A 25,255-nucleotide genomic window follows, 5' to 3' on the forward strand; every position below is an offset into this window, starting at 1 on the left:
ACCATAGCAAGCTGTGAGGCTCCCAGAGCATCCCTGGGTGTTCCTGTGGATCCTGCACATGGATCAGGAGGTGGCTGCAAACAGAACGAGAGAAGACTGCACGGCGTCCGATCAGAAAGGTGTGTGCCAGCGTTTTACCTTCTGAATGCTTATTCCATCTGCACGTTGAGCAGATCATCAGAGAAGCTGTGGACTCTCTGAAGAACGTGGCATCGGGATGGGAGGAAGGCTGATTAACAACCTGTGAGACTCAGATGACACGACCTTGCTTACTGAACGTGAGGAGGACTGGGAGCACCTGCTGATGAAGATCAAGGATCGCAGCCTTCAGTGTGGATGACCACTCAACGCAGGGAAGACCCGAATCCCCACAGGTGGACCAGTCGGCAATATGATCAACAGAGAAAAGATGGAAGCTGTCGAGTCAAGATGTTGTCTTGCTTGGATCCACACGCAGTGGCCATGGAAGCAGTGGTCAGGAGATGAAACGCCTCCTTGTCTTCGACAAATCTGCTGCACGAGACCGCTTCAGAGTGTTGAAAAGCAGGGATGTGGCTTTGAGGACTAGGCTGCGCCTGAGCCCAGCCCTGGTCTTTTCAGTTGCCTCGTACGGATGTGAAAGCTGGAAATTGAATAAGGGAGAACGAAGAATGGATGTGTCTGAATTGCGGTGCTGGTGAAGAATATTGACAGGACCGTGGACCGGGAGAAGAACAAACACATTTATCTAGGAAGCAGTACAACCAGAATCCTCCTTAGAAATAGGGGTGGCGAGAGCTTGTCTCTGGTGCTTTGGCCATGTTGTCAGGAGAGACTGGTCCCTGGCAGGGGGGACGGACGTGGTACTCCGTAAAGTAGGGGCAGTGCAGGAGCGGAAGGCCCTCCAACGTGCGGGTGGGGTGTGAGGCTGGCCGAGACAGCATTGGGTCTGTTGGACGCGCGATGCTCCCTAACAACACCGACCCTCCCAAACCCAGACTTAGCGCCGTCGAGTCCCTTCTGACCGAGCCACCCTGTGGACAGAGGGGTTCCTTTTTCAGAAAATTGCAATCGCTTTATTAGAGAGCACAGCACTCCATGGCTCAATCACATCAAGCAGGGTTGTACAATTGCTCCCACAACCCGTTTCAAACTTTTCTTTCTTCTTGAACTCCTTGGTAGCAACTCCCCTTTACCCCCGCCCCCCAGAAACCATGATTATTATCATGATTATTTCCCTATAATAGGTTTTTTTGGGGGGGCTGGGGAGGTTGGCCATATCTTACACTATCCAGTGTATCCCTTCACATACAGTTCTGTTGCTCAGCCCCGTGGAGTGGTTATACAGTGATCAGTGCTGTCAGCTCCCCATTCCCCCCTCCCCCCCTCTCTCCCCGCACCCCCAGGGAACCATTGCTTATGTTACTGTGTCCAAAGGGTTATCTATCTTGGCTTTCATGTACCGAAATGACCGTAGATACACAAATGAACATACACAAATCTAACATGATTAACGAGGCAAGACAAATGAAAACCGTAACGGGAAGAGGAGGAACTATTAAAGAATTGGAGGGTAGTTAGGTGATTCCTCAGTGGAACACCGCAGCCTGGATTCCTCATCCCTCCACGCGACCCTCCTGAGAGGGATGGTCCAGGCATCTTGCCGGTGGGTTTGGGGTCTCCACTACAGCCACACCCCTTCCCGTCGATGGGGCTGCTTGTTTTTGACCTTCTGAGATCTCTTCCCGTCGGCACCTCATGATCACCCGGGCTGGTGTGCTCCATCCGGGCTGCCCTGTGGGGTTTTGAGACGGCGAGTCTCTGCGCGAACGGAAAGCTTCCTCTTTCTCTAGCTAGTGGCTTACGTCCTTCCCACGGCCCTGGTGGGAACCGTCGCCGGATGTTGTTTTCTGCCTGCGGACGCGCTCTCGATTTCATAGGACAGCGATCTCAAACAGCACTGCCTCTGGGACGGACACGTGTCCTCAGTGACCGCCCTCCACCGAGCTGTGCAGTGCTCCACAGATGCCTTCTTCTCCCTGTGGGTCTCTGTGCCGTCTTTGGTTTGTTCGTTGTCCACTGAAGGGCACTGGGGTTGCTTCATCTCTGCGAGTGGGAACAGTTTCCCGTAGCAATGAACAGGGTCTTATGAGTTTCCATTCCATTGATTTATTTCTCAATGTCTCACTTTAATGTGCTCATGGTTTCCACAGTTTACAAGAGGACTCTTGCTTTATCGGGAGCTGATGCCCATCAATGGCATGGAGGGTTAACCTAACTTGACCTTTTCCAAACTGCTCGGGTGCTCCGGTGCCCTCTGTGACCCTGTGCCATCGTGCACACTGGGCTCTTATGCCCACAAGCGGGGTGACGTTTGACCTCACTTCATCTTTTCCGGTGCCCTCTGTGACCCTGGGCTTTGTCTGCTTGTGTTTGGGACTCGCTTGTGCGACAGACAGGATTCAGTCACTTTCCATCTAGCTTCTCCCCCTCGGACAAGCGCTCCGGTGGGTTTCAGTCGATGGGTAAGGAGTCTGGCGGACTTTAAGACCATGAACTTTCCCTTTACAAACAACAACGACTCGTTATTCAGGTTCGCTATTCTTACTCCCCTTCGGGCCGTGGCAGGGACACCCCTCCGTGGTCCCACCTGGTCAGGACAGCAGGTGTCCCAACAACACCCCCACCGTGGGTCCTCCTACCCCCTTTCCCACCCTCCCTCCCTTCTAGCCTTTCCTTCTTCTCTTTAACTCCTTTTATCGGGGGCTCTGACAGCTCTTATAACATCCCCTGCATCGACCGTATCAAACACGTGTACATCGGCTGCCATCATCATTTCCAAAACGGTTTCTACTTGAGCCCTTGGTATCTGCTCCTCTCCCCACTCCCGCCCTCGGGGCCCTTGGTGAGTTATAAATCACTGTTAGCTTCCTGTCTTACACCGTCCCTCCGCTGTCTCCCTTCTAACCGCTCTGTCCCTTCGCTCCTCACCTGCCCCCCGCCCTGGCCTCATCGGGAAACAGCGGGTCACCGAGTCGCTGTCTCCAGTGTTCTCCAGTGCTGTCCGCGTCACCAGGAGCTCGACAGACGCGTCGCTGTGTTTGAAGCACCTGCTCTCCATTCCCGCACAGACCCGGGGTGTCTGTCTTTTGGGGACCATCGACATGGGCGGGCCTTGGTCTGTCTGCGACTCCTCCCTGGGAGAGAGCTGGGGTGCTGTGTCTGCGTGCGTGCGTCCAGGGACGTGCAGCGCTGCAGCCCCGCCAGCAGTGGGCGAGCTGCTCACGCTCTGGGCACGTCCCTCTCCAGCGCTGACTCAGTTCTGTTCTTTTTCATTTTGCCAAGACGGTTGGTTGGCATGAGGTGGCGTGTCCGTGTTGTTTGCACTGTGTGTCTGTCCCTGGTGGCTAATGAGCAGTGCACTTCTGCATATGGTTGTTGGCTGCTGGGAGAGCGTCTTTAGTGAATCGTCTGTCCGTGTCTTATGCCCAGTGTTTGATTGGGCCACTTGTATTTTTTATTAGTGTTGTAGTTTCTCTATCAGTTTTTGAAATGAGCCCTTGATCTGAGATATTATTGCCAAATATTTTTCCCACTCTGTGGGTCCCCTTCTTACTTTTTGATGAAGTCTTCTGATGAATACAAATGTGCTTTTAGAAGATCCCAACCCTCTATTTTGTCTAATGCAGCGCGAGTGGTTTTTCATGATGTTTGATAGTGTATTTATGCCTTGTATCGGGGCCCTTAAATTTGTGCCTGTTTTCATTGATGAGCCTTCGGACTTCAGGGTTTATGCTTAGGTCTTTGGTCCATCTTGAGCTCATGGTCTGGTCGTGGGGTGAGGCATCAGCCCTGTTTCATTCTTTTGCAGGTAGAGAACCCATTTTCCCAGCACCATTTATTGAAAAGGCATTCTCGTCCCTGTCGATTGTGTTTTGCTCCCTGACCCTTCATTCATGCTTGTATTCCAGTCGACAGCTTCTGATTTAAACCCTCCAAGTTCAGGGCCAGGAGCCCCCCGGGGGGGTAGTAGTGGGCATGTGTTGGGCAGCTAACCTCAAGGCCAGCAGTTGGAAGGGCAGAGTCCCTCCGTCCTCAGAGAGCCCTCCCAGGGGCAGCTCTTCTTGGGGCTTGGAGTGGGGGAAGTGCCAAGCTAACTGTGCTAGTTAGGAAGTGGGAAACGAGGCAGACACAATCTCTGCCCCTTTTGGAGTTTACTGTCCCTCAGGGAGCAAGACATGAACAAGGAAACACGTGCAAAAAAACTGATGACCTATTGTCTAAGTGCCGTGGAAAAAATGAAGTCAGGGCTCTTTTCGAGGGCGGTGGGGCAGTGGGATGGGGGCCGCTTCCGTTAGGACAATGGGCAAGACCTCTCTGAAGAGGCAGGTTAGGCAGAATGAGGAGGCAGCCGTGTGGAACACAGGGAGAAGAGAAAATGCTAACTGAGGAGCAGCAGGTGCCAAGGGCCTGGGGTGGGTGGGCAGGAGCCGTGCGTGCAAGACAGGCCGCCTACTTAGACTTGGGGTCATGAGAGGTCTTGATGGAGTGGGAGCAGTGGGAGGCAGGAACCAAGCCCGGCACACGTAGGTCCCACGAAGGGATGAGCTGAGTGGGCTGGCTCCCACAGAGCGGCGTTGGCTCGCGTCTGTCCCCCGTGGCACTTTCCAGGGATGAGAAGGCGCTGGAATGCACTGGGCTGCCCAGAGCAGGGAGGCCCGGGGCTACCGGGTAGAGGGTCCAGGGCCGCCTGCCCTCTCTGGCGTGGATGGAGCTGGGAGCACGTGACTCTCAGGGCGGGCTGGGACTGGGGGTTGTTCCAGTGCAGAGACATGGGCACTGGGGCCTGACACCTGTGTTCCCTTCCCAGCGCTGGCAGGACCTGAACGTCATCAGCAGCCTGCTCAAGTCCTTCTTCCGAAAGCTGCCGGAGCCTCTGTTCACGGACGGTGAGGAGGAGGGGGCGGGCGGCCGGGATGGGGGGGGAGAGGCACCTCTCTGCGCGGCACCAACCACTTTGGTTTGGTGGCTTCTTGTTCTGTGTTTGTTTTTAATGTAAAAGAAGCGCCCTGCAAGGGCACAGTGGGCAGTTCACGGACCCCATGGCAACGGGTTTGAGTTTTCTTATAAAATGCCCAACATGAGCTGCTCCCCGTGATGTCACTGTCGGGGAGCGATGCAAGCGCACCCACAGGAACCCCACAAGGCAGTTGAACTGCCCCCGGACGGTTTCCAGCCAGGTTCCATCAGAGCCACGGATGTTTTGTGAGCGGCTTGGCCAGGCGCTCCCTGGACTCGAGTCGCGCACACGTTTTGCTAATCTGGCGGGGGAAGTGGCAACTCATTTACTGTTTTCATTCGCATTTCCCTCCTTACTAGGAAGAGAGCATATATTTTTACGAGCATATTATCCTGTCCTTTGTCCTCTGCAATTGCCCGTGCACACTGTTTACCCAGCGCTTCTGTTTTCTTGGCTGAGTTGCTGGAGATGAGCTTTTTTGCACAGTATGGGCATGTACCCTTTGTTCGTTCGGGTAAAGGTTTGCTCCTGGTCTGCCATCTGCCTTTTAACTTTTCAGTATAAAAATTCAGAACATTTTTAAAAAAAGAAACAGTGTTGTTAAAACTATTGATGTTTTTGGTATATTTAAATTTTCATTAAAAAATAGTAATTCCATTGGCGTGTACTCCACATATCATATAATTTAATCATTCGATCACAGTGAGCTTTGTACAGCCACTATCACAATCAGCTTCAGAATATCTTCTTCTCAGGCATTGTGCTTAGCTCCCTCCCCACGGCTCCCCAACCTCCACTGACTGGCTCGATCCATCTACCTTGTCCTGGAAAACAACAAAAAATCATACAAAATCAAAAACAAAGTCAACAGTGACTAGATCAAAGAGAAAGCATAATAATTAAAAAGTGAAACAACTTTAAAATGGGTGAAAAGGGAGATCCAATTTGAACCGAAATCCGTCTGCCGTAGCCCAGGCGACCGTGCTCTCTGTCAGGAGAATGGAGATCCCATTCTCCAGCCTTGATCCACGCGGAGACCCTGGAACAGACCCAGGCTTCCACTGGCAGCCCGAGTCTGCTGCACGCCGAGTGGCCGAGAGTTCACAACTTAAGCTCTAGCACTGTGCCCTCCCCCCGGTCAAGTTTTATTATTTACAATCCTTGGATCACGTACTTCTGTCCTAAGAACCAACTGTTCTTAGATTGGGGCCAGAACTAAGTGTGAGCCCCAGATCCATTCATCTGTCTCTGGTTATCATTTTGTGAACGTTATAAATCATCTCCCTGGGGCATAAGGCAATTTTATTGATAGTGTCATAATGCAGCCAACGGTATAGAATTTAAAACACTGTTTTGTTTTGATTTTTAAAAAGAAGCTAAAAAAAACAATCTTGGGAAACTGAAATTGTTTAAGTAGAGGCCAGCTTCAGACTGTACTACATGAACTGCTGACTTATACAGATTAAACTCATAAGTAACTAGAGACTATTTACACAAAAATGTGGGTTGGTGATAGAGCAAAACTTTATTATTTATTAAACAGTCTTATTGGCATATAGTTCACATATCATACGATTCAGCAGTTCAGTCAGTTCAAGAAGAGTTATACAGCCATCATCCCAATCAATTTCAGAATATTTCCTTCATTCTTGTACTCATTATTTGTCCCCATTTCCCCCACCTTCCCCCGCCACACCCCCAAGAAGCCATTAATCCAGTGACTGTCTCTATAGATGGACCTCTCCAGGATTTCATAGACAGAAAAACATTTTTAAAACAATAATACCAAATTCAAACAGAGACAAACCTCCATTGAAAAGAAAGCAGAAAATATTAAAAGCTAGAACAAAGTAAAATGGATCGGAAGGGAGATAAGTGATGAGGCGCTAGCTACTCTGTAACCTCACCGCCCCCGCAGTGACTGGCTTTCCCGTGCACTCTGCACCTAGCACGGCTGGTCTCCTCGCTGCTCTGTGGTCAGAGGGGACTCACCAGAGGCTCAATCCATGTGGATTTCCCCTTCCCTTTTTTTTCAAACTGAAACAACTCTAAGATGGGTCAAAAGGGAGAACAAAAAAATGCTCATACATTTTAACCTAACGGCACTCTGTCTGATGGCAAGGCCATGCACATCCCTCAGCAGGGACTCACCTGTGGCTTATGACATGTGCCATCCAGAGCCTTCTGCAAACCAGGTGTTCACAATTTAAGCTCTGATGCCGTTCCCTCCCTCGGATTTGGATATCAGGTACAATCCTTGGATCACACAGGCTGGTGTGCTTCTTCTCTGTGGACTTAGTTGACGTCTCACTTAGATGGCTGCTTGTTTTACAAAAGCCTTTAAGATCCCAGATGCTGTTCCCTCTGATCGTTAGACGCCATCTGCTTTCTTCACCGCCTTTGCTGTAGGACTCGTCTCTTCAGAGATCTCTTCATGTGGGCGAGCACCAAGCACGGCCATGGCCTAATTGCTCTTAGATTTGGGTTAGAATTAAGCCCCAAATCCGTTCTTCTAACAATGGTTTATATGTGTCTCTGGTTCGACTTAGTGACATCATTGCCATGTTATGATAGAGAACTTATCGATCACCCCCCTGGGGCCATTGAGTCAATGCTGACTCGTAGCGACCCTGTAGGACAGGGTAGAACTGCCCTGTGTTTCTGAGACGGTACCTCTGTACAGGAGTAGAAAGCCTCATTTTCCTCCAGAGGAGCTGACTGGTGATTTCAAACTGCTGACCTTTGTGGTTAGCAGCCAAATCCATTGATAGTGTCGTTAGTTTAGCCAATGACACAGACTTTAAAACACTGCTGAGAAAAGGAAATCATATGCGTATGGGCCAGTCATAAGCTTCAATATGTGAATTGTTGACTTGTACAGACTACACTCTGTAAGTGACCGGACACTGTTTACACAAATAACGGGACAAAGATTTTGATAACACCCATTAGCAAAGCCGGCACCGTGGCTACAAGAAAGCACCATAGAGGGTCCGAGGCCACCCTTCACTGGGCACCCTCAAAGCGCGGCATCTGAACCAAGGTCCAAAGATGGCCAAGTCTGCAACCATCTCACACGAGGGCGCTTCAGCCTTAGTCCACGGGAGTAAGTATGTCAGTTCCTGGAATCTGCTGCCGGTGAGCGCCAGGCAAAACCTAGCTCACTCCATGGGCTTTCCACATGGAGTCCTTCTGGCGTCGCCTAAGAAGGATCCTGTGCCGTGCAAATGGATAGAGTCTGAAGTCCCCGTAGTCTATGGCGCAAGGTCTGGGTCACCAAGGGCTGGAGAGAAAGGAGGTCAACATTAGGAGCACAGTCCCAGGCCTCTTCGCCCTGGGGTTCTCCATCAGGGTTGTGAAGTGGATTTTGACCTCTGAGTTTATCCACCAGCTTAATGCAATCGCCTTCTCTGAGACAGGCATGTCCTCCTCCCGCCAACTCGACTTGAACCAGCAGGTTCGCCTGTCACTCTAGTCGGGGTGTCTGTTGGTTTGGGGTGGCTTCAGCACAAGCTTGTGTGGCAGCAGCTCAACGGTCTTCTCCCTCTCCCCATCTTGAGACCCGACCCTGGGGTGTACATCGAAAGGGGGTGGCTCCTGGGCTCTCTGCCGTGTTGCTGGGAGACCAGGTGAGAAGATCACATGAGCTGAGGCCTTCCGTCGTCTTGGTGTTTATAGAAATGGACTCGTTCAGTATTTGTCCTTTGTGATGCACGAACTTCACTCAGCCTAATGGTTTCCTGGTCCTTCCATGGCGTGAGGTGTTTCTCGATTTCTTTCATCGCTATTTTTTAGGGATGCATAGTATTCCATTGTATGCACGTACCAGAGTGGTTTTCTTATCCGTTCCCAGCGTCTTGCTCCTGTGAGCTGTGTTGCAGGGAGAGTAGACATCTGTGTCCTGCCTCTTAGTTCTCTGGCGTATTTGCGCAGCACAGGTTTTTCTGGACTTTGTCTTTTTACTCCCAGTTGTTTGAGGTAGCGCTGTATTGCTTCCACAGTGGTTTACAAGCCCCTTCACCTCTGAACCTTCTACAGCATTTGTTGTTTAGTTGGGCCATCGTTGTGGGTAAAGCTATTGATTTTTTATTTTTAAATCATCTTGCACTTATAATTAAATGTATATAATTAATTAACTTTGTGAAATACCCTTGATAGGAATAGCCAAGCGGATAACCGGGTGGCCCCCGCTGATTGGACGCACTGCCCTTATCAGACACTAAATGTCAGCATGTCTGTCTCCCTCCTTTCTGTCCTCACGGATGTTCAGTTTGTCTGTTTGTCTGCCGGGGCCAGGCTTCTTTAGTCAGGATCTCTCTTTAGTCTGCCTCATTTTCTGATAAGTCGGATCCTCCTTTATCTTCCTTTCTTTGAAAGACATTCTTGAGCCAAATAAAGACACCTCAAGAAATTAAAGTACTGGCCAGCATTCCGTATGGATAGTGATACGCCAATGCTCAACCAAACGCCACGAAACTGAATCCAAAAGAGTTCTAGAAGGCTTATACACGGTGGCCGTGTAGGGCAGCCCAACGTAAGGCAATCGATCAACGTAACACACGGTGTCAATAGAAGGAAGGGCAAAACACGACCACGTGAATCTGTGCTGAGAAAAAGCATGTGGCAAAATCCCATAACATTTCATGATAAGAAGCCCCAGACTGGGACTGAAGGGCAGTTCCTCCACATGAGAAAGGACATTTACAAACGACCCACATGTAACATCAGCCTCAACATGAACGAATAAAAGCCCCCCTCCCCGTAAAATCAGTACAAGGGTGTCTCCTGCTTACCAGCCAGACTTACACCAGGCATTCTGGCCAGTGCAGTTAAGCCAGAAAAAGAAGTAAAAGGTGTGCCAATTGGCCAAGACGTAAAAATGGTCGCTATCCACAAGTGACACCGTTGTATGTAGAGAAAACCCTGAAGCTTCCACAAGAAAGCTGCTCGAGATAGACAAGCGGCCATCTAGCTGAGGCAAACAGAGCCCACATGGAGAAGCACACCAGCCTGTGTGATCACGAGGTGTCAGTAGGATCAGGCATCAAAGAACAAATCAATCACATCATTGAGAATGAGGGGAAGTGCAGAATGGGGACCCTGTAGGCAGCTGGACATCCCTTACAGAAGGGTCGCAGGGAGGAGCCGAACCAGTCAGGGTGCAGTACAGCACCGATGAAACATACAACTTTCCTCTAGTTCCTAAATGCTCCACCCCACCCACTATATTGATCCCAATTCTACCTTACAAATCTGACTAGACCAGAGCATGTGCACGAGTACAGATAAGAGCTGGAAACACAAGGAATCCAGGACAGACAAACTCCTCTGGACCAATAATGAAAGTAGCAATACCAGGAGGGGAAGGGGAAGGCGGGGTAGAAAGGGGGAACCGATCACAATGATCTACATCTAACCCCCTCCCAGGGGATGGACAACAGAAAAGTGGGTGAAGGGAGACATCGGTCTGTGTAAGATATGACAAAATAATAATAATTTATAAATTATCAAGGGTTCGGGAGGGAGGGTGGAGGAGGGAAGGGAAAAACGAGGAACAGATACCAAAGGCTCAAGTAGAAGGCAAATGTTTTGAGAATGGTGATGGCAACAAATGTACAAATGTGCTTCACACACTGAATGGATGGATGGATGGATGGATGGTGGTAAGAGTTGTACGAGTCCCCAGTCACATGATTAAGAAAGCAAGCTTCCAGAGCGGCTGAGCAAGTCCGACCAGGTTGTAGGGGACACGACCAACCCAGAGAGAGCAGTGTGTGTCTGAATCGTCTGAAGTCCACGGTGCCGTTTACAGGAGGATCTGCACGTTTAAAACACTCGGGACCCACGTGCGTCAAGGAGGTGAAAGATCTGCACATGGAAACCTGGGATGAAACCTTGCTGAAAGGAAGAAGGGATCCTGAAACCCACGGAAAGACAGTCTCTGTTCGTGGTCGGAGAAAACAAGCTTGTAAAGGTGCCCCTTCCACCCACGCGATGTGCAGACATGCGCACGACGCAGTCTTACCGGAATTCCAGCAGCTGGTTTTCTTCTACAGAAATGGAAAATCTAGTCTTCAAACAGTTGGCAGGGACCCTAATGGCCAAAACTATTTTGATCAAAGGAGGACAAAGTAGGCGAACTCACCCCTCTTGGTTTCCAAATGTCCTCTAAAACTACACTAGCCAACTAAATCTGATAGTGGCAAAATCATAGCCATTCAGACCAACGGGACAGAATGGCGGGGCCCGAAGTGCCCTCACACAATCATAGCAAATGTATATTCTCAGCAAGGTGCCAGGTTCCTTTGCTGTGGCAAAGAGCTGTCTTCTCAACAAAGGGCACTGGGGCAGCCGGCTTCCCGCATGCAGAGGAAGGAAGGACTACGTCTCCGTACGTCCCACCGCCTTTGAAACTTCAATTCAGATGGGATCAACAACTAGAAATGGGAGTTGAAACGATCAAACTCTTCGAAGGAAACCTCGGAGTCCATCTTGAGGGACTTGTACGTGGAGATGTCGTCCAAGGCCTGGGTACCACCAACAGCGGTCCTCCCGCTCCATCACAATACGACTCTCGTACAGCAAAGGGAGACCCAACCAAGTCCACACGGAGGAGGCCTGTGCGATCCGACGACCAGAGATAAAATTACGAACACCCAATTTGTGGAGAGCAGCGGGGCATGGGGGGAGTGAGCCCACAGCCATCTCCAGAGCGTCTAGTCTGACTGAGCCGCTGGCAGATCACGATTCTCAGACAGCCGCACGCTCAGGCAGAGACCACTGATTCCTGATGGTGCTGGACCGAACTCGGCGCTCGGCCGGCTGACCACCCTGTAGCCGCGACCTGAATTGATTCTGGGCCCAGGTGTCTCTTACTGGTTCCACGACAGAAATGCCTTCCCTGGCTATTTTAAATGTTGATGGGGTCTTTTCCTCTTAGGCATTCTTTGCGTTTCTGTCTGTACACCATTCTGGTTTCCTCCTTCCCACCTTAGTGTGCCTGTGTTTTTTATTGTCTCCCAGCTGTGAAGCGCAGGTGTGGATGCAGAGTAGTAATAGCGGGTGCAAGGAGGTGTGGGGAATCCAGGCTTGGGAGGTGCGGGGCGGGGGGGTTTCGGGAATGGATAATAAAGACGGGAGGGAGCACTAGAACAGATTGTGACTGCATCATTCATCTTAGAGGCGATGTAACCATGGGGGGGGGGATGCTCTGAAATTGATGTGATGATGATTGTGCAATTCTCCTTGGTACGATTGGACCACTGAACCAGGGAATTGTCTGATATATAAAATATGTGCCAATAAAACCGTTGGGGGGGGGGTGAAAAGATAGGAAAAAAAGAATGACAACTCTTTGGAAACGATTTATCTGACCAAGAGTCACATCCAGAGAGATGAGGCACGACAGCCAGAACCATGCTTCTATTGCCCCCAACCAACCCACTGCTGCCAACTTGGTTCTGACAAGGAGACCCGCCCTCCGGGACGTCCAAGCCCACAGATCCCCGTGGAAGCACTCTGCCAGCCTTTCTGCCTGGGGGTGGCTGGTGGGCTCCACGGCCAACTTCTTGGCGGGCAACTGATTGATTTAGCCCCTGCGCTGCCAGGGCACGCTCAGAAAGAATGAAGTTCTAGTCCACGGTCCCGCAGAGTGAACTTCGGAGCCCTGCAGAGAAGTGAATAGTGACGGTCCCACGGGCACGGTACCGCTCCGACCAAGCCCACTGCCATCCAGTGGGTGCCCGCTCCCAGAGACCCTGCCGGACAGGCAAGATCCGACCCTGTCGGTTCCCGGGACGGTCACTCCTGATGGGAATAGAAAGCCCCGTCGCTGGCTCTCTTGGGGAGCGGCTGGTGGTTTCGAACCGCTGAGCTTTCAGTTAGCAGCCCAACAAGTAACCAGTACACCGCCAGGGCTCCTTATGAAATATCTAGAGCAGGTGAATTCAGAAAGCTGATTGGGGACCACAGGGCCGGGGGGAGAGGGGAGAACGGGGCGGGGGAGGGTGAGAAGCTTTTGGAAACAACTCCTGGTGGGCTTATGATGCTGTGAATGTAACTGAGGCCATCCATTGGCACACCTGAAAATGGTAGAGATGGGGGGGAAATGAGGCCTATTTTACCCCATTAAGAAAAAGAAATCCTCGACTATTCTTGTGTACTTACTGGTCTGGGTGGATTTTAGAATAACCTCCATCCAGCCCCCTTCTCAGTCTCCTGTGGACTTTGTGGAGGGACTGTCCCTCATAATTGCCTTGACGGCAGCGGGTTTGTTTTGGGTTTATGGACTTTTAAAATTGTTATGTTTGCAAATGATGGTCCTAAGGCTCAGAGAGGTTAGGTGACTCGCCCTGGGTCGCACAGCTCGCGAGAGCTGGAAATCCAAATTGGGCTTCTGGACTTGTGGAGGGAGCTGAGGAGGCCGGGACACCGGCGTGTGTGGGTGTCTGGAGACAGAGAGGCCCTCTTCTGACCCGCTGACCCTTGGCACCCTGGGTAAAGGCGGAAGCCTCTTTTCCAGAGTCAACATAGAGCAGTGGTTCTCCACCTTCTTCAGGCCTCGACCCTCTCATGCAGTTCCTCATGTGGTGGGGACCCCCCACACACACCGTAACATTATTGTCATTGCTACTTCATCACTGTCATTTTGCTAGTTATGAATTGGACGACCCCTGTGAAAGGGTCGTTTGACCCCCCCCCCAAGGGGTCTCAACCCACAGGTTGAGAACCACTGACATAGAGTCTCATTTCCTCCCAGACACACCTAGGCCTACCCAGTTCAGGTGCACACCCGCAGCTGTTGGGGGCTCTATCACCTGAACAAGGCCACAGAGCTCCCTAAACAGGAGCAACATGACCCAAAGACCCTGACCTCCCGTGGCCCCCTCGCCCGCTGGGGCTGCTCACCCTAAGGGTATGGGGAGGGGCCGCCCCACCTCTCTAACCAGGCTTCACTGTGTTCTAGACAAATACAACGACTTCATCGAGGCCAACCGCATCGAGGACTCGAGAGAGCGGATGAAGACGCTGCGGAAGCTGGTGAGGCTCCCGAGAAGCAGGAAGCCAAAAGGCATCAATGGGTTGGCCTGGGAGAGGCCACGGGGCCCTGGCACCCAGGCCCAGTGCCAAGAGGCCCCCTCTGGGCCTATGTCTTTCTACACCCTGGGCCTTGGTTTCCCAAGAGGGGGCTGAGGGAGGACTCCAGGGAGCCCCTGTGCAGCAGGGGAAGAGTGTCACAGCCTGGTCCCCCACCCCTCCTCTTGCCCCAGATCCGAGACCTCCCAGGACACTACTATGAGACCCTCAAATTCCTCGTGGGCCACTTGAAGACCATCGCTGACCACTCGGAGAAGAACAAGGTGGGTGCCGGGCGGACCTTCTGCTCGGAGAACCCTCTGCCCCGTTTCCGAGTCTTCCGGAGGCAGAGAGCCGTGGTCTTCCTGGAGCTGGTGGAAGTCCACGCTCTGATCTAGCTCAAATCCCTTACCACGTATTTCCTAACGGAATGCATGTGTCTTCAGGTTCTGTGCCGAGGAAAGCTGTAGGCGGTCTCCCCACGGGGACCCTCAGGCCAGACCCCACCCCAGGGCCTCCTGGAGTTGTGCCAATGTGCGGAATCTGTCCCACGCTTGACTTGCCTGGCATGGGCGTCTGGCCCCCAAGCAGGGACAGCTCAGTGCAGTGACCGAGGTGTGAGGGATGGCCAGCAGGTGTGGAGGGCCCTGGATCCGACCTGTCCCTCTTCTCGGTACAGATGGAGCCCCGGAACCTGGCCCTGGTCTTCGGGCCGACGCTGGTGAGGACGTCTGAGGACAACATGACGGACATGGTGACCCACATGCCGGATCGCTACAAGATTGTGGAGACGCTGATCCAGCATGTAAGCCACCTCCCCCGGGCACGCACTTTGCCAACCCAGGAGCACCCAACTCACGGACCTGGGCAGGTTACGGAAAGGTCACCAGGGCCGGAAGCCCCCTGGGACTAATAGATCCTTGAACCTCGGTCGTTCTAGGAGGTCGGGTCTCCAGCAGGAGAATCGGGGTGCCTGCGTGCCTAAGATTCACGTGAAAGTCAGAGGCAGGAGGAGGGCCCAGGAGGGTAAACGGAGGCCTGTCCACAGAAGGCGGTTCCATAGAGAGGCATGGGTAGTGGGGAGGGCTGCAGGGACAGGGGCAGAGCTCAGGCTGGGGACCTAGTGACCCTGTGTGCCCACTCAGGCTTTAGGGAGCCAATGGTGATACCCCGGTCTGGGGAGGACAGGATGGGACAGGGCAGGCAGGAGGCCTGAGCGCCCCCACTCATGCTTTGTCTGTCTCCTTGGTCCCTGCTTCTCAGCACCGGGATGAGAGCCCGGAGCGGCCGCCAGGGTCTTCCTCAGCCCAACCCAAAGGCTGTGCCTTCGGCCGGCCCGCAGACCCGTCCTCACTCCGACGACAGACACTGGGTGGGCTGGGAACTGGCTGGCCCACGGTGACTAGGATACTGCCCGTGTCCAGCCGTTGCTCTCCAGAGTTCTGATGACACCTGACACCTGTTCCTTTGTAGGCCGTCTGCTTTTGCTGTTTTCTTTCAGGACATACAGATCTGTCTTTGAGATGCTCAGCTACCCAAAGTGTGTTCTAGTGTGGGGTCCTTTGCTTTCTGTTTGACACATTTGAGCAAGTCCTTGCCTCTTGGCTTCCCAGGAGTCCTCTTCGCCCCTCTCTCCGGGCACTGCCCTTTTCTGACTTGGAGGCAGGGCTGACCTTCTCAGTGGTCAGGGTGGGGCGCAGGGGGCCCAAGGGGGCCAGGGATTCCCACTGTGGACTAAAGCCTTCTCTGGCTTTCGCCAGGCAGTCCACCTGGTTGGCACTAGAGGGCGCTCGGCCTCCCTGCCTGCAGCTGGCAGCTTGCACCCGGCCACAGGGTTGGGGCGAAAAACAGGCGAAAGAGAAGCTCTTCTGTACACGGGGCCCCTCTTTCCTGCCCACGGGGGCCAGGCTTGCTCCCAGCCTGGGGAGTCGGACAGAGGCAGCCAGGGGGGCCCCGGGGTCTGTTGCAGAAGAGGGGGAAACCCTTACCTTACTAAAAATTGTTTCATAATTGTGTTTTGGGCGAGGGTTTACACATCATATGAGGCTGGCATTTACCAGCCGCCCCACGTATCACTGAGGGAGTCTGGTGGCATGCTTCACAACGCGCCGCCTTTCTCGTTGATCCGACCTACATGTGCTGTCCATCCTCGGGTCTCCCTGCCCCCTGCCCTCTGCTATTCCCTTGAGAGTAACCGCCACCCCGCTGGACCCCTTGGCGGCACAGTGGGTAAGGGCTTGGCTGCTCTCGGGAAGGTTAGCAGTGTAAACCCGCCGGCCACTCCATGGGAGAAAGACATTTCAGTCTGCTTCCAGAAAGCCCCGCGGCCTCGGAAACCCCGAGGGCAGCCGGGAGTCGGAATCAACTCCGTCGGCGGCTTTGGCTGGGGGATTTTGATCTGATCTCATACAAGTGATTTGTTTTTAAGGCTCAAAGTAAAAGGTGACCTTAGGGGGTTGATTCGCGTTCCAGGTTTGTGGGCATCGCAGTCACACGCTCAGAGAGCCCTCTAGTCCTGACCAGTCCCCTCGAGTCCCTACAGCTGTGCTTTCTAAGGACCCTCGCCTTTTGGTGCCCCCTCCTGCCCCGCCCGCTCCATTTGGCCCCCTGAGTGGGTCCCCGGAGGCCAAATAGGTGGAGGGCCCACGTCTCCCCTCGGCCCCTTCGCACCGCGACCTCATGGCCTCCTTTTTCTCCCCCACAGTCAGACTGGTTCTTCAGCGACGAGGAGGACAAGGGAGAGAGAGTAAGTGAGAGGTGGGCGGTGTGTAGTGGGGGCTGGTCCCCCGGGCGGGGAGGGGAGTCACCCCTCTGCTGAGGAGCCTGCAGTGTGATGGGAGAGATACGGTCCTGGCTTTCAGGACCCCCGCCCCCCCACCCATCCCCCAGTCAGATGGAGCAGGTGCAGGCCTTGCCCCGAGGACACCCGTCCTTGGCACCCCCTTCCTGGAGGGTCTTAGTCTTAGGAAGCTCCAGTCTGATGGGAGAGACTCGGCCCACCCGAGCCTCCAGAGTCTTAAACCGTCTGATGGGGACCGGATAGGTCCTCCCTTCAGGCGGGCCTGACTGGTAAGGGTGCTGCCCCTGCAGGGGCAGGTGTCTTTTGGGCACCCCTTGATGAAGGGGCCGAGGCCCCGCCTCGTGAGGGCATGTTGCTGACCCTCCTTCCTGTTCACAGACCCCCGTGGACGACAAGGAGCCTCAGTCGGTGCCCAACATCGAGTACCTCCTGCCCAACATCGGCAGGACGGTGCCCCCCACCGACCCAGGCTCCGGTGAGTTCAGGGGCCAGGGAGTGGGGGGGGGGTCCACACACCTCCGGGTCCCAGCTGCCCAGCTTCCCCCTCTTGCCCCAGCGGGGCCTCCCTTACCCTGCACTGAGCTGGGGGACATGGCAGGGCCCCTTCTGCAGGGGAAGTCCCTGGCCCTGTGTGCCCCCACCTCACCTGCTCAGCTGTCCCTCCTACCCAGCACCCCTTTTCACTCCCCCCCCCATGGGTGGGAGCCGCCCTTGCTGCTTCAGTCCCTTCCTTCACTGGTCTCCTTCCCCGGCCTTCCATTCCTCTGGGCTGTGGCCTTCTGGGCATGTTCTCTTGTTAATCTTTCTTCCTTTTCTCCTGCACCCCGCCCTCCTCCTCCCTCCTCTCCCTGTGCTCCCCCTCCTCCCTACCGACCCCTCTCTCCCCTCCCCTCCCCTCCTCCAGCGGACCTGTTGGAGCTTTAACCGGTACAGTGCCCTCTCGCGGCCTCGGTCACTAACAGTGGCGGGTGATTATAAGTAGGCTGGGCAGGCAGTGAGGCCTGGGCGCCTCTCCCCGACAGACCAGTCAGTCACCGCTTCTCAGAAGGAGACACTGGGTGGAGCCAGACCCTTGCCCCTTGCCCCTCGCCAGAAACTCTGGGCTCAGAGGGGAGCTGCCCTCTGCAGACCCTACACTGCCACCGTCCCTCTGGGCCGGAGCCTGGTCCCTCCCTGTCAGTTGGTGGTATGGGGACCCAGTTTCATCCTGACCCAGTGAGGCCACTGCGAGAGCCTTCCCCATACCTACAGCTCCTGCCTCAGTGGCCCCAGGAGCTGGCTCCTCCTTCCCCAGCCTAGCCTGCTCTGCCTCAGGCCCTCTCAGAGCTGAGGAGAGGCCACTCACAAGCCTAGTGCACCCTGGGGTCCCAGTACTTCCCGGTTTCTGACTGAGAGCCCTTAGATGGTACAGATAGAAGCTGGCCGCCACAGCCTCCTGGCAGTGGGCCATGGTGGGCTGCGTCCGAAAGACCAGCCATTGGCATCGCTCTGAGGGCAGCTACCCCAGGAGTGCCACTAGTAGTGGAAGGCTGGCTTGGGGGGCGGGGGGACAGAAAGAAAGGAGCCCCTTGCCTCTTCTAATCACCCGCTGCCACACGCCTGCCCTGTGTGTTGCTGTGTGGTCTTCTCACCGTGGGCAGGGTGGGGCCTGGGGAAGAGGCCTCTAACTTGCTTGCTGGAGAGTGTGGATTAACTGCACCTGCCCACTGCCCACCAGACTCAGGAAAGCCCTTGAGAGCAGGGCCAGGACTGGTTTCTAGCCCCATGTCCACAGCAATGTTCTTCCAGGAGGGGGCCCTGCCCCTGAGGGCTCTGAGCAGTCTGGAGTCTGCATCTCTGCCAGCTTCCCAGCCACCTGCAGGCTCACCTCTCAGCTCGTGCCAGGGGCACCCAGGTGGACGGAGGGCGCAGTGTCCCCTCCGCAAGTGTCCGAGTGGCCCCCACTTCCCCCGTGCCCCTGTGGTGTGCTGTGTCTCACTGTGGTGGTTTCTGTGGCCTGTGTCTGTTTCTCTCCAGCACTTCAAAGGGACAGGGACTCAAAGGGGGTTGAGAAGAAGCAGGCCTGAGGAAAAGCACCTCCCTCCTCCCTTGGGCCTTTACCTTGGGGCAAAGGAGGGTCAGAGCCTGATGTCCCTTCCTGCCCCAAAAGGAAGTGGAGCTCGGCACCATTTGGGCAGGAAGTGACATCAGCACACTCCCAGGGCCTGGGGACCGCTGGGGGTTGGCACCGCCCCCAGTTTCTGAAGCCTGTTGGAGAGTCTTCCATCCATCATGTGCGCAAGGTTTCACCCTCTCTGGCCCCTTCTAACTCTCCTTTTCCTTCCTGTCTCTCTTCTCCCGCCAGCAGATTCTACCACCTGTAGCTCAGCCAAGTCCAAGGTAAGTGCCAAGGCCATCTGGAAGGCTTTCGTATACAAGTGGACCACATTGTTTTTGCCTCTGCGGCACTGAGAGAATTGTGATTGAGCCTGGGGGAAAGTTGGCGGGGCGGGGGGAGAGGGTAGAAGGCAGTCGGAGGGGTCCAGGGGCTGGAGGGGCTCTGTCCCAAAGAGGCCTCGTCTTAAAGTCTCACAGGCAAAAGGGGTCCGCAGGAAGAGCTGAGGACGGCTGTCTGTCAGTTGGGTTTGTAGGGGGCCGGGGCGTTCCCATCTGTGGGCTCTTGGAGGGGAAGCCCTCAGCAGAGAGTGAAGGCGGCCAGGAAAGCTGGAGCCCAGGGGTGCAAGTCTGAAAGGGGGAGCACAGGCAAGGCGGAGCTGCCGGCAGTGCCAGAGCCTCGAGGCTGGTCCAGGCCTGAGCGAAGCCTGCTCTTGGCCCAGTAACAGAGCTGGACCTCCTTGGGACCTGGCTTCTCAACAGCCAGGAGAGGACCCAAAAGACACCCCCACCTCCCTCCTCTGAAACTCCTCTGCAGACCCCACCCCGCGCCTCCCCAAGACTCACGGGCCCCTTCCCTCCCAAAGCCTCTAGGATAGAATCCACTCTCCCCGGGGCCCTCTCTGTAGTCTCCTGGCCTTTCAACAAAGGACACGTGGAAATGGGCTGCAGGGACTCCCTTCATGGGGCCCAGTGGGCTGCTCAGACCCCTGGTGTGAGGCAACAGAGAAGAGGCTTTACCAAAGGCCATTGATCTTACACATCACCTTCCCCTTCCATGGGAAAACAAGGCTCAGAGAGTGTCCAAGTCTGACTGGAGCCGTTTCCCCCGCTGAGGGGTGGGGAGCTGGCTAGGTGGCCTTTCAAGGACAGGGCTCTGTAGTCCGAGTTCTCATCCTCTGCTTTCAGGCTCCAGGGTTCGTGGTTTTTCCAGCACAGGGACTGAACCCAAGGCAGGCAGTCCAGGCCCGGGGATGCAAAGGCTTGAACCGGGCACCCGCGTCTTGAGAACTAGCCATCAAGGATGGGCTGTGCGCTCTGATGAGGGATGTGTGCAGTGGGAGCAGGGCAGGGGCAGGGGAAAAGGTACTGGACAGCCGAGAGCGGACAGCAGCCTGGCTGTGGGCCAGGGCCTGACGGTGGGCTCCCCAGGGGCAGTCTGGAAATGCACCGTTCTCAGCCGTGGGCTCTTGGCCCAATTCCTCAAAGCTACGTCGTCGCTGGGAGTCAAACTGGTCCCTCAGAGCCCCTTGGGGGTGGGGAGGCTCTCCTCACCACCAGCAGGTTAAAGGAGGGGCAGAGAGGGTGGGCTTTAAGCCTCCCCAGGTCAAGCCAGGCGGCTTCCTTGTGTTTCAGGAAGTGGGGTCTCTAGGCAGGTGTTGCTGAAGCAGCTGGCGCTCAGGCTAAGAGAACAATGAAGACCATGTAGCAGATAGAACCGCCGCAGCATCGTAGCGTAGCCTGTTTCCAGGACACCCCAGAGGACAGCCTCTCTCAGAGCCTGCCCGGGCCACGGCCATGGGGGCTGACGTTGGCTGGACCTGTGGGCGGGGCAGACACCATGGAATGTCTCTGAGTCTGGCCCCAGGCTCCTCCCTGGGGGTGCAGCTCACCAATGCCCAGCTCAGAAAGCTCTCTTGTGGACTGGATTCCAAGTTTTGGGGAAAAGGGACTCCTTTTGTCCTTCCTGCCAGTCCCCTAGTCCCCATTGAACTGTCTGCCTTGCCTGCAAAGACCCCATCGGCCTGGGAGCAGCCTGACTCCCCATCCTGCCTGACCTCATTTCACCCCTCAGGCTTAGCGGCAGAGGCCCAGCCAGGGCATGGCCGGTGTGCCCGAGTCCTGGGTACTACTGGAGCCTGTGGGGTGGGGGTGGGAGGGTCGGGTTCCTAGTCATCCCCCTAGTTCCCACCGCCACCTGCGAGAGCTCACTCAGCAGTTTTAAACTAATTGCAGTGGGCACTACTTCCGGTAGACTTGCCCCTGCATGGGGCCCCTCCAGCCCCAGCCGGAACCTCTCGGTGGCCTTTACCTGGAGGGCACATGAGCAAACACCAGCATTCATGCGGCCACCCCAGCATCGCAGAGCCTGGAGGGCAGGCGTTCTCTGTGGACCTCTGGTCCCGCGCCCTTTTGAGAGTCAAGGGAGAGCCATGCACCCCCTGCTCCAGAAAGATAGACACCCGACAGCACATTTGGGGGTGCTCTGGGTTCCCTGGACCCTAGTTAAAGAGACCCTTCTCCAGAGAAGCTGAAGGCGAGCAGCCGGCTGGGGCGAGGGCAGCAGGCCCGCCTGAATCCAAGTCATCCCCACACTCAAGTCCAAAATCTCCAGTAGGACCATTCGTGGACGTTGGCTGTGTGGCCACTGCTGCGCTCAGAATCGCTCAGCCTCTCCAATGCGCTGGGGGTGGCGCCAGGACAGCCTACCTCACGGTGGAGAGCGTGAGGCAGCAAGGACTTGCTCCGGTCCCACAGCCAGGGCACCGTAGAACTGCCCCTGTGGGGTTTTGAGGCTGTAATTCTTGACAGGAGCTTCTTCCTCCTGCAGTGGGTTCGAACTGCTGCCCTTGTGGTTTGCAGCCCAATGGGTAAACCACTCCGCTACGAGGGCTCCTTGCTTGCTGTCCAGGGAGGTGGGGCTAGTCAATCTGGGTGGGGTGGGCTGGTCTGGGACCACGAAGGTGGCACTGAAGAGAAGGGACTAGGTGAGGCTGGGAGCCGAGAGAGCACCCCGGTAGGAGGGGTGGAAAGGTCCAGAAAAGGCAGAGTGAGAAACTGAACAGAGAATGGGCATGAGCTGGCTTTGGGAGTCAGTTGAGAAGGAGAAACAAGAGGTGGGGACTGTGGCCCCAGGAGTGGGAGTCAGGTGACCACAGTGAACGGAGCCACAGGTGGGGGCGGTTGGGGCCAGGCTAAGTAGGACTAGGTGGTTCCTTCCAGAGGTGGGGCGGGTCACTCCAGAACTCAGCCACTCACAGATGCAAGCAGAGTTGTGGAGCTGAAGAGGGTGTCTGGGGTTAGAATTGGGGGAGCCCTCGGGAGCAGGTGGGGGGAAGCAGAGGCGGTTGGTTGGTCACTGTGGGCAGCGTAAGCCCAGGGGGTATGGAGTGCGGAAGAGACTGGACCCCTTCCTTGGCAACAGGCTGGTTCCTTCTGGGAAGGTTGTTGACAGGAAGCTGCTTAGTTCTGGGCTGGAAAGCACAGCTGGGGGCGGGGGCTGCACAGGGTCCCCCCTCCCGGTGACTTTGGGGGTTGCAGTGACCTGGGCTGTGGGCGGTAGGGTGCAGAGGGGGAGAGGAGCAAGGGAACTCCAGTGGGTTCTATTAGGCGGAAAGGCAGGGGTGGGGACGTGAGCGTTAGAAGTTTGGGTCAAAGACAGGGAACAGACGGATCTGTGGAAGAGAGTCAGTGTTGGCACTACTGCGCCCGTGTCTGGTGCAGGCTCGCCCCGTTAATGGGATGGGGCAGGGCTGGGAGGGGTGGCATGGGTGGGGTCTGGAGGAAGCCCTGGGCCACTGAGGAGGCCTTGGGACTGAGGGCTGCCAGGGGCTGGCCGGGTCGCCATGGGGCATCTGTGGGGGCTGGGCTGGGTTTGGAGCTGTCTCAGTTAGATGCGCTGGTGGGCTTGGGCTGTTTGCAAGTGGGAATGTGGAGGGAGCTCGGGCCCGCAAGCTTGGGGGTGGGGTGGGGTGGGGTAGCCGCTCAGGCACCCCCTGCATCTGGCTCTGTCTCCCCCGCAGGGCTCGTGGGCCCCCAAGAAGGAGCCGTACGCCCGGGAGATGCTGGCGATCTCCTTCATCTCGGCCGTCAACCGCAAGCGGAAGAAGCGGCGGGAGGTGCGGGGACTGGGCAGCAGCACCGACGACGACTCGGAGCAGGAGGCGCACAAGCCCGGGGCGGGGACCCCGGCGCCGGGGCCCCAGGACCGGCCGGAGGAGCAGCCGCTGGGCGCCGCTGCCCCCGGGGCCCCCGAGCGCGCCAGCCCCGCGGCCGCGGCGGCGCCCGAGGAGCGGCCGGCAGCGGACACGCGCTCCATCGTGTCGGGCTACTCGACCCTGTCCACCATGGACCGCAGCGTGTGCTCGGGCGCCGGCGGGCGGCGGGCGGGCGCGGGGGACGAGGCGGACGACGAGCGCAGCGAGCTGAGCCACGTGGAGACGGACACGGAGGCGGGCGCGGGGCGCCTGGCGCGCCGGCCCTCCTTCAGCTCGCACCACCTGATCCCCTGCGACACCCTGGCGCGCCGCCGCCTGGCCCGCAGCCGCGCGGACCCCGAGGCCCCGGCCCCGGGCCGCGCGCCCCCGCGCGCCGCCGACGCGCCCGGCTCGGCCTCGTCCAGCAGCCAGGAGTCGCTGCGGCCGCCCGCGCCCGCGCCCGCGCCGCTCGCCCCGCGGCCCTCGCGCATGGAGGCGCTGCGGCTGCGCCTCCGCGGCACCGCCGACGACATGCTGGCCGTGCGGCTGCGGCGCCCGCTGTCGCCCGAGACGCGGCGGCGCCGGAGCAGCTGGCGCCGGCACACCGTGGTGGTGCAGAGCCCGCTCACCGACCTCAACTTCAACGAGTGGAAGGAGCTGGGCGGCGGGGGGCCCGCGGAGCCCGCGAGCGCCCGGGCGCACAGTGACAACAAGGACTCGGGCCTCAGCAGCCTGGAGTCCACCAAGGCGCGGGCCTCGGCGGCGGCCTCGCTGCCACCCGCGCTCGGGGAGCCCGGGGCCGCGCCGAACCCGCCCCCGCGCCGCGCGGCCGCCGGCCGCCTCCACCCGTGTGTGTGACCACGCCGCCGCGCCCCGCTTCTGTCGCCTGGGTGCGTCGGGGTGGGAGGCTGCTGGCTGGCTGGCTGGTTTGGGTGCTGGAATGGGTGGGAGGGCGGAGCGAGTGGGTGGGATGTGCAGTTGAAGAGGGAGCGGCCGAATGCAGGGCACGGTGGGCGGGGTCCCCCTGGATCCGTGCCCTCCCTTGGCGTCTGTGTCTACAGCCAGGGACCCTCTCCACCAGGTGGGGGGCTGTCTCAAGTTTCAGACTAAAGGAAAGACACCCTATAAGGCTGCCTGGGGTCTTCTTTCCTCTCCTGCCCACCCGCCCCCCCCAACGCCCCAACTCTCCCTAATGGGCCAAGTGGTCTGTCTGTGGAAAGGCGAAATCGGGTGTCAGGAGGAGGTGCCCCGTGCTGGGGGCGGAGGTGTGTGTGTGTGTGTGTGTGTGTGTGTGGCCACTGTCAAGGACCTCGTGCCACTCCTGCCCCTTCCACCCTCCCAGAGCTCCCCAGTAGTTGGTGCACTCACGTGGGGATCCCATCCCCCTGCTGCTTGTCAGGGGAGCCCAAGAAGGGCTTGGGGAGACCCCCACCTGGCTAGTTCCCTTCCCCTCTACTTTTGTCAATTCTACCCCCAGGGCTCTCAGTCAATCCTGTACCCCCGTGCTGGTGCCTCCGTGGCCTCACTTCCACCTGTGCCCCATGCCTTCACACATCCCCACCCTCTCTGTCCTTAGTGGGGGAGCAGGAAGAACGGCCACTGGTGTCCCTGTGTCTGTCTCCCTTCCTCAGACACACACGTTCGGGGACTGAGCTGGGACCCAGCCCCCGTCCACCCGCACCTGTTGTAAATAGATGGCAGGTCACCTGAGAGCACCCGGCCTCTCCCCACACACCCTCGCTCATTCCAGGCAAGCCTGTGGGCTGTGGACCCACTGCGTTGTCAGTCCTCTTGTCCGAAGAGAGTGGCTGTGAAGTAGATTTCTCGCTCCTCCCCCACCCTCTTACTGTAAATATTGTCTCTAAATGTGTAACATAAAAAAGAATTTATAAGGATTTTTAAAGATGTTTTGCTCATTTTAAAAAGTGCTGTAACAGTGTTGGGTAAAGCACCCCCACCCCACATCCGCATGTCTCCTGCACTGTGTCCCTGACACACCTCTCTAGGCGACAACTAAGATGTCCCGCTTCTGAAAAGTTGTCTTCAAAGTACAGTCTATATCTTGGAAATAAACGGCCTTCCTCGAGGCTC

The 25,255-nt window shown here is 56.4% G+C and overlaps 1 protein-coding gene across 5 annotated transcripts in view; it reads left to right on the forward strand.

Moving 5' to 3' along the window:
* Positions 1-25,255, forward strand: part of ARHGAP23 (Rho GTPase activating protein 23) — an 89,379-nt gene extending 64,124 nt beyond the window's left edge. For 4 of the 5 annotated variants that reach the window (XM_075561722.1, XM_075561720.1, XM_075561725.1 and 1 more), the window contains exons 17-24: positions 4,850-4,928; positions 13,965-14,038; positions 14,269-14,358; positions 14,754-14,879; positions 16,779-16,820; positions 17,253-17,349; positions 19,219-19,253; positions 22,991-25,255. In XM_075561722.1, coding sequence (XP_075417837.1) covers positions 4,850-4,928; positions 13,965-14,038; positions 14,269-14,358; positions 14,754-14,879; positions 16,779-16,820; positions 17,253-17,349; positions 19,219-19,253; positions 22,991-24,022 — 1,575 coding nt within the window. In that variant the 3' untranslated portion in view covers positions 24,023-25,255. The remainder of the gene's footprint in view (positions 1-4,849; positions 4,929-13,964; positions 14,039-14,268; positions 14,359-14,753; positions 14,880-16,778; positions 16,821-17,252; positions 17,350-19,218; positions 19,254-22,990) is intronic. The other variant, XM_075561721.1, reaches the window with a different exon arrangement.

This window comes from Tenrec ecaudatus, chromosome 10 (genome assembly GCF_050624435.1).
Source record: "Tenrec ecaudatus isolate mTenEca1 chromosome 10, mTenEca1.hap1, whole genome shotgun sequence".
In the NCBI taxonomy this organism is placed as follows: Eukaryota; Metazoa; Chordata; class Mammalia; order Afrosoricida; family Tenrecidae; genus Tenrec; species Tenrec ecaudatus.